This window comes from Epinephelus moara, chromosome 22 (assembly GCF_006386435.1).
Source record: "Epinephelus moara isolate mb chromosome 22, YSFRI_EMoa_1.0, whole genome shotgun sequence".
In the NCBI taxonomy this organism is placed as follows: Eukaryota; Metazoa; Chordata; class Actinopteri; order Perciformes; family Serranidae; genus Epinephelus; species Epinephelus moara.
Window position 1 is genome coordinate 29,707,132 of NC_065527.1, and position 17,529 is coordinate 29,724,660.

The 17,529-nt window shown below is 40.8% G+C and overlaps 1 protein-coding gene across 1 annotated transcript in view; it reads left to right on the forward strand.

Annotated features, from left to right (window-relative positions):
• The window catches only part of LOC126383951 (gastrula zinc finger protein XlCGF26.1-like), a 141,124-nt gene that overhangs the window by 118,148 nt on the left and 5,447 nt on the right, over nt 1-17,529 (forward strand). Inside the window, exon 2 of the mRNA XM_050034725.1 lies at nt 9,670-10,242. Within this exon, the coding sequence (XP_049890682.1) occupies nt 10,050-10,242 (193 nt within the window). The 5' untranslated portion in view covers nt 9,670-10,049. The remainder of the gene's footprint in view (nt 1-9,669; nt 10,243-17,529) is intronic.

The window sequence follows — 17,529 nt, forward strand, 5'->3', positions numbered from 1 at the left end:
GGACTGAGCTAGGAGGTGCGAGTGCGCATGTGCCTCTACTTGGCCTGGAGTTTGTTCAATAGTGACGGGGAGTCGATAATGGCGGACAATTTAGTCTCGACGAAATCAAAGAATGCGCCACTATGGCAACACTTTGGCTTTGAGCCAGACGAAGGAGGCAACCCTTGTTTGCACTGATTGAGTAAGCTGCAAAATGCATTTGTAAGGAATAAAAGAAACAACTTGTTACTGTCACTCTGTTGTCCTAAGGTCATCTTTTATTTTAAATGAGTCAATTGCGCCCCCAAGTGGCGAAAATCCGGTATTACCGACTTGATGCGTTTTTTTACAAAAACCGGACCGGTTTGTTTTTTTCTCATACCGACCCAACCCTAACCAATGTCCCATGTAAGCTGAGAATGAGTGACAAGAGCAGCATCAATCAGGCTCATGATGTCCTGGTCATCAGGGTGGCAGTCCTCCTAAGAGCTGCCAATAAAATAGCAAGAGCATTTCCCAAGCAGGCTGCTCGTGTGGCTGCATTATATTGTCGCGCTATTTTACTGGACAGCATGGATTCGCAGTCACGCGCTCTGGACCCAGAGATGTCAAGGCTGCCATTTCCCGCTCTACAGGAGGCATATTCCCTAAACCAGTCTACGGTGCATACTGGGTCTTAGCCAACCTCCAACAACCGGCATTAAACTGGGGCACCCCACTGGGGGCATTCCTTGCCTTCCTAAGCATCTGCAAATAGTCCCCCGCCACAGGCACAGAGACAAATTGCTGGGAGTGCTGGGACTGAGAAATGCCTGCCCAAACCCCGTCCACCCGGGCAGAAGCTTCCACAGGAACATTGAGACCCGAGATTTTTGCCGCACTCTTAACCCTTGAGATGACATCCATGGGCAAGAGCTCACTGTCACCCATATTGCTGAGGCTGGACGCCCCCCCAGGGTGAGTGGACTTAAGCTGTTCAGATTCAGCAGCACCCTCAGACTGCTCGTCACCCTCAAAGGGTGAATCATTGGCATAGAGAGAACATCAGGCAGAACCGCACCATCATCCTGATAAGGGGATAGCCTGACAGGGGAGGGTTCTTCTGAGCACACTTGCGCTGATGTGGCTGCCTTAGCGGGACACTGGGCCTCCACCCTACCCAACCTCTCTGACAAACCTCGTATGGCAGCCAGGATCTGTAGCTGAGTGTCACCATGTGGACCAACCAAGCTACTAGTAAGGCTAGGCGCAGACTGCGGAGCATGGAAAAACAGTACCCAGCAGCTATGGATAGCTGACATAGGGGAAGAACAATAAGTAGGCTGCTCACAGCTAGCCCCAATCACAAATAACTGAAAAAAGTTGAATTAAATCAAATTTGCGCAAAGATACCCAGCAGTTTTTTGCAACAAGAAAAAAAAGGAGGGGTGGGGGAGCTGGAAAATGCAACTGAAAACAGAGCTTAAGGGCAATATAACCAACCAAAAGGCAATAATAATTAACTTAAAGCCGACTGTATTCCTTATACAGGGAAAACAAAACACAGAGAACTACAAAACAAACTTACCTGCTTCTCCTGCACACAGCTCAGTACAGAAAAATATCTATTTGTGTCGGATAACAATTATCAAACAAATCCAGCAGAAAAATCAAAACAAAACTAGTCTTCACCCCTCAGTGTGCGCCAGGGCCGGTTCCAGAAAATAATGACTAGAGGTGCATCTTAGATCAGAGGGGGTGCACATGCCCGGCACGTTATTCAACACTAAGTTATACATTTTCCAATCATTTCAAGTGGGATGATACCAGCCAAACAAGAATATTTAAAGTGTCTTTCAAGTGCTTTATTGCAGCAATATTGTAGCAGAACAAAGAAAAGGCTATATTTAGTCCGGGCTACCTCACCCATCAGACCATCTAGCCCTGAAAATAAAACATAGAAATTCAAACTAGGAATTGTATCTATAACAATCACTGTGTTGTCAGCTCAAAACCATCACTGATTGATATAGATAGAATTCCTAGATTGAATTTCTAGTTTTTTATATCATTTTTATTTTTTTTATTATTTTTTATTTTTATTTTTTTACTGGGTGGCAGTGCTTTGGATGAGCCGGGCGCCTGCTCTGGGGCTGGGGGTGAAGGCAGCGGCTTGGGCGGGAGTGAGCAGAACGAGGCTGCCGCTTGCTCCCCAGCAGCTAGGCTAACTTCACGTCGAGGTTGAGTCTCTGTCTCACCATCGTTACTGTTGTCTGACTTGTTGCTGGTCGTGTTTTGCTTGAACCAGGCATTTTCGAATATCCATGGCGATCTTGTTAACGTTATTTGTGTTACAGGCTGTTAACGGTATTTACAGCAGAAAGCTGCATCCGGCTGGTGCAGCAGCCACCGGTAACTGCGCTGGACGCAAATGAGTGACGTGCAGTCACGCGCACTTGTCATATGGTCATGACAGACAGCGTTGACAGTGACGTTACTGAAGAAAGGCAGAAATTGTATTTAATTACCACTGAATTAAAACAAATACAATACGCACTTCACTATCATTGTGTTCTATATTGTTATGTCAACATTAATTTAAAAAAAAAAAAAAAAGGAAAGAAAATGTTTTTCACTCTTTTCAACTGAGCATGCAGACACATAAAATAAGGGTGCAATGCATGCTTGTGCATCCTTGTAGAACTGGGCCTGAGCTCTGTAACTGCGGCAAAAACATGCAATGTAACTCTCTGCCTTGCAATGTCATACAAACGACAACAAAGCGGGAAATCCACATGCAGTCCTCAGGGACACAAGGCAATCATGACGGATTGTTAAAAGTGGCATCATTCAAGGTAGAAGACCATGGTGACGGTCTGAGGGAGGTCGAAATAGATCAACACTTACATCATGTCCGATACGATGTCAGTTTATTAAAATATTGTCAGACTTATAGACAAGTTTGTTCTCAGTCTCCTATTGTTTTAATTATGATAGATTCATTTATTAAAATGCTTTACAGGTGATCTGTCATTTATGTTCATGGTTTAACCTCCATTTTACATGAATTGTTATGTAAATCAGCATCATATCAGTTTGACCTGTCCCCTCAGCTACAGAGGCTAAATAAATTGTGTCTGACTATAAGGTTCATATTTTCAGAGGAAAAAAATACAAGACAACAGCTTTCATTAAAGATCAGTGAGATACAGTCAGGGCTTCACATCTGTGCAGATGTTATTTCAAGAATCCTCAAATCGCTCAGACCACCAGTCTCTGTGATGCTAAACACTTCAATAATTAAAACAGTCCAATGTAAATATACAGTAGACTCTGTATAGTTTATGATGAATGTATTTAGTCTGCAACCAAATAACGTCACCATCACTCACTCTCATATGTGTATATCTGAAATTCACCAAAAATTAACAGTTTATCTAAAACATCATATTGTTGAGTCGATATCCAACCAATCAGCTGTTAGATCAGGTGAGAGCCAGGCGGTGCAGTCGGTGGGGAGCAACTGCAGCGCCGTTGATCGAAACAATTCATTGCACGCCATTGTTTCGCACGGCCCATTTTACAGCGGTTTTTCCTTTTGTTTTTGTATTTTAATACTTTTAAAATACTTTTACAATGTCTGGGGAGCAGCAGCGGCATAAATATACCACATTAGAAGGTCTGGAGGAGATTTTGAGCAGGAGTGACGTGGATGTTAAGGATTCATCAGACAACAGCAGTTTTTATTTCATGATTCATTGTTATAATAATAAAAAAAACATTTAGTCATTTTATACAGTTTTATGTACATAGTTTTTATTTCATAATTCATTTTTATAATAAAAACCCTCCATCTGTAGACAAAAGGATACCATTTCATTGTTTTTTATTTTATTTTATTGATTTTGTGCTGTGCACAATGGTAGATTTTGAAGATGCAGATGGTAAATGTCATGGTCAAAGGCTGCATTGTGTGCAAACCCTCCTGATGGACATCAGTACTATTTTGTAGTCAGATTCCCTTATAAGAGGTAAAGAACACATTTGGCACACATTTGGCTACTTTTGCCTATCCAAGTGCCCAAATGGGAAGTCCGCCTGGTCAAATCCTTACTAAAACCTTTTGTAGAATATATATGTGTTTGAAGTGTTTATGTCTAATTTGGTGCAGCTGTAGTCAAGGAATTGATGAATGAATTCAGTGCCATCTCTTTGCATGGGAACATTGTTATCGTGGTGTAATACACTGTCCAATTCAGAATATATTTTAGGCAAGGATAAAAAATGTGATTTCTCCTTTGGTTTATCAGAATTTACTCAGGCATAGTAACTGTCACAATGTTACTGACACTGGGAGTACATTCTCTGAGGTCTTACTTTACATAGAGACCAAGATTATGCATACAGACCTGATAATTGTGGAGCTAATGTTGATTTATTTTGGATATGTTTATTTAGGCAGAAATCACCTTTTAACACCTTAGGCCATAAAAGGGTTAAATGTACAATGGCAGAACTGAATCTTGCTCTCAGGAAAACTAAGATGTCAGCACCAGGAAAAGATCAGATATGTTACATTATGATAAATCAGCTCAGTGAATCATCTAAAAACATCTTATTTGAGTTATATAACAAAGTGTGGGAGAAGGGAAAAATTACTACAGATATGAAAAGAAGCAGTGGTTGTGCCAATACCTAAACCAGGAAAAGACAGTACAAACCCAGGAAATTGTAGGCCTATTGCCCTTACATCTAATGTTTGCAATGTAATGGAGATGACGATAAATGGAAGATCTTGAACAAGGCCACGTAGCCGAAACGTTCATTTAAATAAACTGCATATGGAGCCAGAGTGTGCGACACTTTTTTTCTTCAACTGATCTTCCTCCAGTGATCAGCACCTCAAGAGTATTTGGTGTGCGTTTTCTCTTAAAATTTGGATAAATGGAAGATTAACAAGCAAAGGATATGTAGCAAGATATCAGAATGGATTTAGGAAAGGAAGAAATACCATGGACCCAGCTTTATGTCTGAAACATGAAATAAGGAAAGCACAAATTAATAGGGAAAGTGTAGTGGCTGTCTTTTTTGATATAGAAAAAGCGTATGATATGATGTGGAAAGAGGGATTATTAATTAAATTGAGTAAATTGGGGGTCACTGGCCCGATGTATAGGTGGATCAAGGACTTTTTATTTTCAAGGTCTGTCCAAGTAAGGATAGGTAGCCTAAGAGTTTTTCAAAAAAAAATTGTTGTAGAAAATGAAATGCCTCAAGGCAGTATAGTAAGTCCTTTGTTATTTTATATCATGATAAATGATGGGTTTTTTTTTTTATGAATTTGGAGAAGGGGATAGGATTTTCTCTTTTTGTGGATGATGGGGCAATTTGGAAGAAAGGTGGGAATGTGGAATTTATTGTGAAGAAAATACAAGAGGCTATGGTTAAAATAGAGGAATGGTCATTTGAGTGGGGATTTAAATTCTCAGTAGAGAAAACAAAGACAATGTTCTTTACACGAAGAGTGGGCAGTAACATAAAACTGAAATTATATCATCGAGAACTGGAAAGAGTGAAACAATTTGAATTTCTTGACAAGTGTAAGACAGTTTTAAATGTTATGAGATGTCTTGCTGGAAGTGAATGGGGGTCAGACAGAACAGCATTAAAGACCATTTACACAGGACTAAGATCTGTATTAGATTATGGGAGTATTGCATTTGGATCTGCAGCACATACATCTTTAAAAAAGTTGGACAATATTCAATATCAGGCTTTAAGATTGTGTACAGGGCAGTTAGAACAACCCCGACATCTGCATTGCAAGTAGAAATGGGAGAAAAGCCATTAGAACTAAGGAGAATACAGCTAGCTCTAAGTTACTGGGTTAATTTAAAAGGGCATAATAAAGACCATCCAACACAAGACACACTGAAGCCTTTAGGGAAAGGACATGTATGTAAAAGAGGCTTTCTGTCAGTTAAACAATACAGAGTTTTATCAACCACTGACATTTAACCCTACTGAGTCTCTTAAAGAGTAACTGAGACAACTACTACATGTGGCCAAAGACAACGACTGGATTTCTGAATCTGAACTTGGTTTCTTGTGGAATGAAAACCCAAGAGTGGCATCATTCTACATGCTACCCAAGATCCATAAGTGTGTTGAGAACCCTCCAGGGAGACCTGTGAGCTCTGGAAATGACAGCCTCACTGAACCAGTCTCTAAGTACATTGACTATTTTATCAAACCTTTTTTGCCTTCACTTCGGGCATTTGTCCAAGACACCACAGATGTTTTGAATAAGATCACACAACTACAAAATATTGGCTCTGACACATATCTAGTCACTATGGATGTAGAAGTGTTGTACACTAACATTGAACACACACAGGGTCTTGCAGCTCTGACACATTTTTTGAGTAAGAGACCTGAGTCGGAAATGCCACCCACTGATTTCTTACTGTCATTAACTGAATGGACATTGAATAATAATATGGGAAACAAATGGGAAAATGGGAAGAAGACTTTGTCTTGAACCAGGAAAAGAATGCCTACTTCAAATACATTGTCTGGTGATGACGTTTCATTGATGATGTTTGTTTGTTTTGGTTTGGGTCAGAGGCAGAGTTGAAAGATTTCCATGCTTTTTTGAATAGCATTAATCCCAACATTAAACTGTCTTTGGAATATAGTAAATATTGTATTAATTTCCTTGACCTGACTATCTTTAAAGACAATCATGGTGCCCTACACACTTCAGTATTTAGAAAACCTACTGACAGGAACACCATTCTGCATGCTAAAAGCTTCCACCCTAAGTGGCTGAAGGAAAATGTTCCTTATGGGCAATTCCAGAGAGTCAGGAGAATTTGTGACCAAGATAATGCTTTTGAGTGTAAAGCACAAGAGATGATGTCACGTTTTAAGGAACAGGGTTACAAAAGCACAACTCTCCAGAAAGCATATACCAGGGCCAAACATGTAGACAGAGCATCACTTCTACAAAGAAACCCACCTAAGCCAACGACAGACCCATTTTTCTCACTACATATAGTACAGAGGCAGAACAAATTAAGAGAATAATAAGAAAAAATTGGGGCCTTATTGAAAGTGATGATGTGCTTAGCCAGATGTTTCCTGAGTCACCTCTGGTCACCTTCAGGAGATGTCCCACAATTCGAGACAAACTGGTCCGGAGCCATTTGAAACCAGAAGGCCAACAAACGTGGTTGGGATCTAAGCCCAAAGGGTCTTACAAATGTCAACGCTGCAATCATTGTACAAATGTATTACAGACCAAAACCTTTGGTGATGTTGTATCCCAAAAACAATTTAGCATTAACCATTTCATAAACTGTAAAACTGTATTTGTTATATATAGACTGGAATGCCCTGACTGCAAAGTGTTTTATATAGGAAGAACAAAGAGACGTTTGCAGGACAGACTGGCTGAACATAAATATGCAACCCGCACAGGCAACATGAACTATCCTATGGCGAGGCACTACATGGAACACCATAATAGTGACCCATCCACCTTACAGGCCTGTGGGATTGACCATATACCGCTGTCACTAAGGAAAGGAGACAGGCAAAAACAACTAAACCAGAGAGAGAGTTTCTGGATTGACAAACTGCAGGCTACTAGATACCCAGGCCTGAACGAAGAACTTGATTTTAGTGTCTTCCTTTGATTAACTGTGTTTTTTTTCTATGGTGTTTGGCTTGTTGTTTTTTGTCGACCTGTAAACCATATCCTTGACTTTAATATGTGGTGTAGTGATGCATGCATTGTATGTAACCTTTGTATGTAGTCATGAAAATTCTCTTCAATTGAGTGCGAAGGAGGACATCTAGTGGTCTTTGTATAGTACTACAACCCTAAACCTGCTTCTGCTAAGTGGAGGCCTCTGATTGGTGGTTTGAAAGCTTTTAAGGAAGTCTTTTCCAGTTTGAAAATTGTTTGAATCCCTGACGAAGGCTTGTATGTCGAAACGCGTCGGAGTTTTTAAAGGTTTAAGATGACCAAGCCATAACAATAAAGGCTTTTTGAGCTTTCCAAAGAGAGTGCCTTGGAGTTTCCTGAGTTTTGCTATATATGATTGTCCCATCCAAAGAGCACCTCAAGCAAACAATTTGAGTCCTGGAAGCGCTCCTCTACAGACATCTTGTGAAACACACTGAAGCCTTGTTGGGAAAAGGAGAGGAGAGAAAGAAAAAGCTCTAGGTGGACAATAGAGAAAAAAGCACAAGAACTCGACATAACAGCAGTAAAAATCCAACAGTTCCACTCTCAGTGATACAGCCATGGATACCTCCTGAACCTAGCGTGGCCCTCACGCTGCGAAACAAAAAATAAAACAAAAATAGAGGATTCATTTTACACCCACAGTTGATAAAAGATTATGTAGGAAGTAACTATTATGATTACATTCAAATATACAAAGACGCATGGAAAAGTGCAAATAACAGAATGGGCATTTAATTTATAATTCCAGAGTTTAACATTAAAAGTTGCAAGAGAACCAGTGACAAATTATCTGTGTATACAGGGGAGATGATGGCTTTACTATCAGCAGTTCAGTGGGTTGAAGAGGTGAGACCTTGGAAAACAGTAATATGCTCTGACTCCAGCTCATCTTTGATCAGCATAAAATATGGACATTCAGACAGCAGAAAGGATATTTTACTGGAAATTCAAACAACAAACAAACAAACAAACAATATTCAGAAATAAAAACAGGAGGACTGTCCTGATAGTAAATTGAAAGTTTCAAAAAGTGTTCAAAAATGCAGTCCAAACTGAAAAGTCCGAGGCACTCCGTGGTAATATTAAAAATCCTTTATTTAAGCACAGGGATATCTACGCGTTTCAACTACACGAGTCTTCAGTTTGGACTGCATTTTTGAACATTTTTTGAAACTTTCAATTTACTATCAGGACAGTCCTCCTGTTTTTATTTCATAAAATTCATTCCCTGTCTTTGAAGAGCACCTGAGCGACTTTTTGTCTCCTGACAATCTTGACCCAGTGCAGCACTCACTATTTTTCTTTTTTGCTAAACAATATTCAGAATTCAAATGATGGGACTGAGTATGACATTTGTATGGATACCAGCTCATGTAGGACTGAGTGGAAATGAAACAGCTGACAGGTGTGCAAAAGAAGCAACAAGAAATAATAATAAAAAAAAAAATAACACTGACATACAAATTCCTTTTAGTAAAACAGATATGAAGATCAAAGATGAGTAGGAGTGATGAGAAAGACAGCAAGATCCCGCAGAGAGGAAACCGTTATATCAAGATTACGATTTGGTCACTATTTGGTATTGTCTAAAGTATGATGCTGAGAGAAGGGAACTAATTTTGAACCACACAGAAATGAAGCTGCGATTGAATTTAAGAGATATTTTACAGAGAAGTTCAAGTGAGAAATGTTATGACGCACTATTGGAGTATTTTAGGAGAACAAATTTGATAAAAAGAATATAACTTTGTTTTATGTATTTGTCTAATTTTCCTTTAGAATTTTTTTATCATGATTTTTTTCTTAAGTTATCAGAATTAATACATTTAAGTTAGATTCCCGATCCACACGCCACACCAGTTGGTGGCGGTAATGCGCCATGACGTTGTTTGCCAACCGCCATAAAATACCAAGAAGAAGAAGAAGTGGAAGAAATAAGAAATAAGAATATAAAGGGGAATAGTGACATCTTATTTTTCACAAGCTTAAGGACTTTTACTTTCTAAGTTAACCAACCAAGTGGGTGAAAAACCTGATGTTTTTCTTTGAGCAACATGGCGCCTGACGGTCCAGATGCATCAGAGTACTTTTGTTGTGTGGAGAAAGTATCTGTGAGCTCCAGCAGTAACGTCAGTGAGCCTTTGCAGCCTCTATCTGTCTGGTTGGACTTTTTTCCCTGAATGTTTTTCCTCTGACTCATTTCCTGGTAGCTTTCAAAGCTATTGAAGTTAGCTTAGCATGCTGGCTGGAAACAGACTGACAGGGACGGAAGTTTGCAATACAGCGCTAGTCTGCGTAGTTTGGGTGGAGAAAAAAATTCTGACATTTTGTTAAAATGTCTAACGTCCAGGTGCTGAGAGAGTTGGTGAAGCAGCGACTAACTGCGGCTGCTGAAGAGATATTTGGGCTGTTTGACAGAACGATAGCAGAGTATGAAGAGGAACTTTCTCGATCAAAAGAGGAGAACGAGCGGCAGCAGAAACTCCTGGATGCTGTTTTAAACCCTCAGCTTCGGTTACACAGAGCAGGTTTGGTCATTTTACTTTATACTTTATACTTCACACTCGGTTTATACTGACATCAGTCCAAACGAGTCAACTTCAGGGGTCTCCCTGTAAGGATCTCACTGTTCTCCTTCTTCTTCTTCTTTTTGGTGTTTTTGGCGGGTGGCAACCAACGTTGAGGTGCATTACCGCCACCTACTGTGTTGGAGTGTGGACCAGAGTTATCCCTCTATTTCAAAACAAAAACACTAAAATAACAAAAAATAAATAAATAAATAAATGGAAAGAAAAAAAGGAAAAATAGATAAATAAACAGTTTCAACTCGACTAAATCCTTCTAATTAACCCAGTATCATTTAAAAATTTGAAAAGACCTCCTACACCAACTGTTAATACATTCTTCAGTGTCAGCTCCTCCTGTGCAGTCCTGACTTCTCTCTTTAATACTTCACGTTCATGTGAATATTTTGGGCACCACTAAATAACGTGCTCCACTGATTCTACTTCCTGACAATACTCGCATAGCCCTGAGGGATGTTTCCCTATCAGGTGCAGTGTCTTGTTTATTCCAGCATGTCCTACCCTCAGTCTGGTTAAAATCCTCTCCTCTTTGGTGGTTCTATTGGCTGGTCTTACTTTGCCAACTACTGACTGGACTGCATACAGGTGTCTACCTGTAATAGCTGTATCCCATTCGTGCTGCCATTCTCTCATGATCTTCTCCTTTATTAAACATTTTGCTTCTGACTTGCTCAATGTGATTTCCATGATCTCGTTCATTTTTAGTGACTCTTTAGCTAATGTATCTACTAATTCATTACCCTCAACTCCTCTGTGAGCCGGAACCCACATAAATGTCACCCCAATGTTCATATTTTTAATCCTGTGCAAAGTTTCAAAAATTTCATAAATAATATCCTGCCTACTGTCTGATATATTTGACTGTAAGGACATTAGTGTTGAACATGAATCAGAGCAAAGAACAACCTCTCTGATTTGTGACTCTTCTACCCACTGTAATGCTGATGCTATTGCCAACATCTCAACTGTGTAGACAGACAAATGACCTGTGGTTCTTCTTTTAACATAGACTTCCATTGTTGGGACACTGAAAGCAAACCCTGTTCTCCCTGTATCCGGATCCTTAGATCCATCTGTAAACACTGGCACTAAAATGCAGTGGCATTTCTCCCACCTCAACCTGAAGAGCAGACACAGGAGTTGATCTGAAAGCCCCACAACACAACCTCAAGGCTTGAGACTGCACCACCTCTAACTTTTTCAGTAAAGACTTAGATGCTGAACCATATGCAGCACTCCCATAGTCTAATACTGACCTGATCAGTGCAACATAAATCATTTTCAAAGCTGACCTACTTGCTCCCCATTCTAATCCTGTTAAACATCTCATTACATTCAGTATTTTTTTACACTTAGCATGTACCTTATTAATATGCTCATTCCATGTCAACTTTTCATCGAACCACACACCCAAAAATCTAAAGTCTTTCACTCGTTCTATTATTTGCCCATACATCTTTAACTGAGGATCAGCACCCCTCCTTCTTGTAAATAATACTGCATTGGTTTTTCCTACAGAAAACTTGAATCCCCAAGAATAGGACCATTTTTCCACTACATTGACTGCTTCTTGTATTTTCTTTTCAATATATTCAACATTCTTCCCCCTCTTCCATAAGGCCCCATCATCTGCAAACAATGACCGCCCAATATCCCCCTGAACTTGGGAAAAAACATCATTTATCATAATGGAGAACAGTAAAGGACTAATAACACTCCCTTGAGGAGTACCATTATCGACCTTATATTTCTGTGATATAGCTGCTCCAATTCTAACCTGAATAAATCGGTCAAATAAAAACTCCTTAACCTAATTATATACCCTACCTGTTATTCCCATCATATTTAATTTGATCATTACTCCCTCCTTCCATACCATATCATACGCCTTTTCTTCATCAAAGAACACTGCCATTACAGATTCTTTGTTCACTTGTGCTTTCTTGATCTCTGTTTCAAGACACATAACAGGGTCCATTGTCCCTCTACCCCTCCTAAACCCACTCTGAGAAGGAGACAGGAGTCCTCTGCTTTCCATATAAAATGTCAGTCTATCTGTGACCATTCTCTCCATTATCTTCCCCATATGTGATGTTAGGGCTATAGGTCTATAATTCATTGGACTTGACGGATCCTTTCCTGGCTTCCTGATAGGAATAATCACTGACTCTTTCCAGCTACTTGGTAATTTCCCCACTTCCCACACTTTATTATATACACCTAGCAGCTTCATGGATGCTAAGACCCCTAAGTGCTTTAGCATTATATAGCAAATCTCGTCCCCACCAGGAGATGTTAACCCAGATCTAGCTAGTGCTCTCCTCATTTCAGCCAAAGTAAATGGAGCATCCATTACACTGTCTGTATCCTCTCCTCTTTCCAAAATCCCAGGATGTGCTGCACTTGTTCTTGCTCTTCCTCTCATACCCTCCTCAGACAAATTGTCAGAGCTGTAGATCTTAATGAAGGCCCTAGCTAACATTTCAGCCTTCTCTTCCTCAGACTCTGCCATTTCCTCCTCCAGCTTCAAAACTGGATACTGCCATTCTCTCCTGACACCTCTCATGCTTCCAATCATGCCCCAAACATCCCCAACAGGAGTTGACCTACCAATTTTATTACAAAAATTCTGCCAACTTTGCCTTTTCGCTTTACGTACAGTTCTCCTAACAACTGCTTGAGCTTGCTTATATTTAATTAAGTTCTGGAAATTATGTGTTCTCTTTAAAACCTTTAAAGCTTTATTCCTTTCTTTCACTACCATACTACACTCATCTGTCCACCAGGGCACAGCCTTTCTCTTCATTGTTCCTTTACTTCTAGAAATTGTCTGATTAGCTACCTCCTCATTTAAATCTATTTTAGATACTTCTCTCTCACACATATATTCAAACTGCTCCCATTTTGCACTATTAAATATCCAATTCCCCCAAAATTTCCCTTGCCTTTCATTCCTTTGGAGTAATACACTACACAACACTGGAAAATGATCACTCCCTACTGTTGTGTTATCTACCACTTCCCACTCACATCTTCCTGCTAAATTCCTAGAAACCAGAGTTAAATCTAGTGCCGAAGTGTTCCCTGTACGCACATCTATCCTGGTCCCTCTACCATCATTGACACAAACCATGCCCTTTTCTTCCAGCAATTCTTCAATTACCACCCCATTAGCATCTATTCTTGCTCCTCCCCATAAAGTACTGTGAGCATTGAAGTCTCCACACAACATTATCCTATTTCCATCCATCCCCTCAATTTGCTTTAACTTATCTACCTCTAGTTTCTTACAAGGATTATAATAATTAATGACTACCAGCTCCCCTTCACTAGTCCATATCTCAACAGTGACATATTCTAGCTCATTTCCTATACCTACCTCTCTAAAAGAAACATTTTCTCTGATAAATGTTGCACAGCCTCCCCCTACTCCACCCCCCCTATCACACCTGACGGAAACATAACCAACTATCCTGAACTCCAGATTTGGTTTTAGCCATGTTTCCTGTACACAGATAACATCTGGTTTACTGGGCAACTCATCTACATACTTTTTAAATTCCTGTCCATTAGCCAATAGACTTCTTGCATTCCATTGCAGTACAAAAACCATTAACAGCACTAGACCCCAGCCCATGCCTGCTCCTGACTTCTTGACTACTGAGACTCTTATTCACCTCCTCCCAAGTCAGCCCACCGGCATCTAGATAGAAGTTTGCTGCCTTTACAATCCTTTGGATTCTCTCTGTTTTTGACTTGACCTCCATTGTGACATTGACTATACCTGCAATGAAAGTGACTAGTTTCTTTACCTCAACCATCATCTTCCCCTTGCTTACCTGATCTGGCTCTCTCACTTCTGCTGATTGTACTCTTGCTCTGCTTCTCTCCATCCTTCCATCTTGCCCCTCTCTCTGTGTCACCATTTTCACAGCTTCTGCATAGGTGGTCTTATTCTGGGTTCTTATCTGTTGAATCATCACTTCCCTTTTCATTACTTCACACCCCCCATACACCACACTGTGATTGCCACCACAGCTACAGCATTTTGGCTGCTCATGTCTACATTGCCCATACTCATGATCCTCTCCACACCTGGCACATCTTCTCTTTCCCTTGCAATTTTTGGCTGTATGTCCAAATCTCTGACAGTTGTAGCATCTCATTGGTTTTGGCACATACTCTCTTACACTATAACTCAAAAAACCCAGAGTGATTTTCTTTGGGAGTACCTCCTCTTCAAATTCAAGCAACACAGACTCACTGTCATCTCTCACTCCTCCACGAGTTACCTGCAGCCGCAGGGCACTTTTCAAAACTCCCCCTTTTAGATAGGCTTTAATTTCCTCCATTGACACTCCAACTGGCACTCCCCAAATCACTCCCTTTGTCCGCTTTCCTCCACTTTCAATCCGGCTTGAGCTAACCACTTTACTCCGTCCTATTTCGGTGATCTTACCAGCCCGCTCTCGCTGCTTTTCATCCTTGCAAACAATCAACAAGTTACCGTCTTTCAGGACTTTAGCCATACGAATATCACCTACCTTACTGTTCAAAAGTCCAGAGAGTTTCACTGGATTCATAGAAGAAATTCCCTTCTCCTCACCAAATCTCAATATGATTTTATACCCCAACTCCTCTCGCTCCCTCTCCTCAGACACTTTAGTTCTCTTCGCCCTATCGATACCGCTACCGCTACCTCCAAGATAATCCCGCTCCCTTCTCTGCTTCGGCCCAGCACCTACCTCCATAAAGCTACTACTATCACTGAAAGAATCATCTCCTACCTCATCAGACTCATCCCTACCAGCTCCTGTCTCTGGTCCATTCACAACACAGCCGTGCCGACCCACCGAGTCCATGAAAAATTGCTTCTTCTTTCCGTTTTTCCCCATTTTCTTACTTCGCCCCGAAGGATCTGGAGGTGCCCTTCTCAAAGGATCACCTGTCAGATTTCTCCGACTATTACTCTGAGAGTTTTTAACCATATATCACTGTTTTGTTTGTTTTGACCGTCCGCCAGAGTACAGCTTCCCAGTTTGACCTTCTATCAAGTGGTGACGTCAGATGATCAAGGATCTCACTGTGTGATAGTGACAGTCTTAAGCCTGATTTATGGTCCTGCGTTAAATCAACGATGTCGCTACGTCGTAGGGTACGTGGCTACGCAGAAGGCTCGCCGTAGACCCCAGCGTAGCCTGACGTGCACCTCCCCAAAAATGTAACTACACCTCGAGGCAACGCAGACCCAGCGCAGACCGATAGGGCTGTTATTGGTTTGCTTGGTAGCAACGCATTTCCGGTTCTGTATTTCCAGATTGCGCCATCCCCGCCATCTTTAAACATCTTCTGTTGCGATGTAGATGTTGCAGTATTAAGGCCCATTTATGCTCAACGTTCAATACGGATACGGACGGAGCTGTCTGTCCGTGCTCCGCGTTCATTTCTCTGTGACCGGAAAAGCCGGAAGCTAAACAAAGAATCAACTAGAGACGACGATAACCATTAGGAATGCAGCCTCCTACCGCTCTGGCGGTGAATTGCACCGCGACGAAATGGAGTGATGGAGAAGTTCGAAGGGTTCATGATGGCGTCACGGCAACGATGTAGGTACGTCGCAGGACCATAAATCAAGCTTTACTGAGCAGAGATGCGTTCAGCCCCTACAATGTATCCGACAGGAATGGTGGTGCGTTGAACATCGCGTTTATTGTGCAGGCGCACTGCCGTTTAATAAGGTGGGGTTTAATTCCGTTCAATGCGTTGGGGGTTTATTGGTATGGGAAACATAGTTTTACATCGCCAATGCAAGTGTGGAATAAAAAGTAAAAATGTACTTATTAGTAGTGATGGCCAAATGAAGCCTCATGAAGCATTTTCTTTATTTTATGAGCCCATTAGATGGCACTTTTTGTTCAACAAAAGGTTGAAAGCACACTGAATTGCCATTCTGTGAGCCTTTCTCTACAAACCAAGAGCGCCTTCTAGTGGGCTCACAAAATAAAGAAAATGCTTCATGAGGCTTCATTTGGCCATCACTACTTATTAGGGCTGCCCCTTAATAGTCGACCAAATGTTAGTCGACTAGAAAGGTCATGAGTCAAGATTTCACTGGTCATTTAGTCGCAAGGATAAAAAAAAAAGAACTTGAAACTCAAAATAAATCAAAACCTTTATGACTGGACCATGTGGGAGTTTAATTTGAAAGGAAAGAATCAGAAAGAGGCCACCCTCAGAAGTCAGAAGACAGAAGTCACGTTGCAAACCAGTCACAGCCATCAGATGATCTTTCCTTTCTTCAGTAAATAATCAGTCTGATAAATACGGAAAAGTTGATCATTTTAGGCCTACACACTTATAAACAGCACCTGGAAGAAGATCAGCTTTGCACTCAGGATTTCAGGTAAATAGGCTATACAATGCTTGTTAAGGTTGCTTAGCAACCTCAGGCACAACCTGCTGCCGCGCTCTTGAAGGTTGGCACAAAAAAGGCCCAAAAGTAGCACCCAGCGCCCAACCTTGTGTTTTTCCAGGCGATTTAGGATGCGGCATGTGCACGACCCCTAATTTCCAGGGCTGGTACCTGCGGTTATTCCACAGGCTAGTGAACAACATGTCGCGCAGGAAATCCAAAGTGTGGGATCATTTTGAGAAACTGAAGGATGAACCCAAGGTGATATGTAAACTCATTCGTCGACGACAAACATGAGGTATCATCTGACACATGGAAGTAGCTACATGTTACATCCATTAGCCACTTAGCACAGTCATTACTGCTTTGCAGACAGCGTCATTAACAGGCGGCTCGCTCAGTGTGTGACGTGCACTTGTAGATAAAATATAGGCCTATATTAATGAAGGTTAATTAGTACGGTTTTGTATTTCTCTGTAATGTAGCACAGTGTTAACAATGTTACTGATACTATTCTTTCTCACACCTTCAACTCAAACCATTGTGTTGCCCCGCCCAAAATATATAATTTAATAATTAAATTAACATCGTAAACATGACTAGTTGACTAATGGACCTAAATGATGACTATTGGTCAACCAGGAAAATTCTTAGTCAAAAGTTCAAAAACCTCCAGCGCACACTAGAATATCAGGATTGACACAGAGTTTATTCAAAAATGTTTAAAAACAAAAGGAGCGAACAACGCGTTTTGCATGTTGCTTCATCAGATTTGCTCTTGATTGTCATCAGGTGTGTGCTTAAATAGTCAGGGCAAG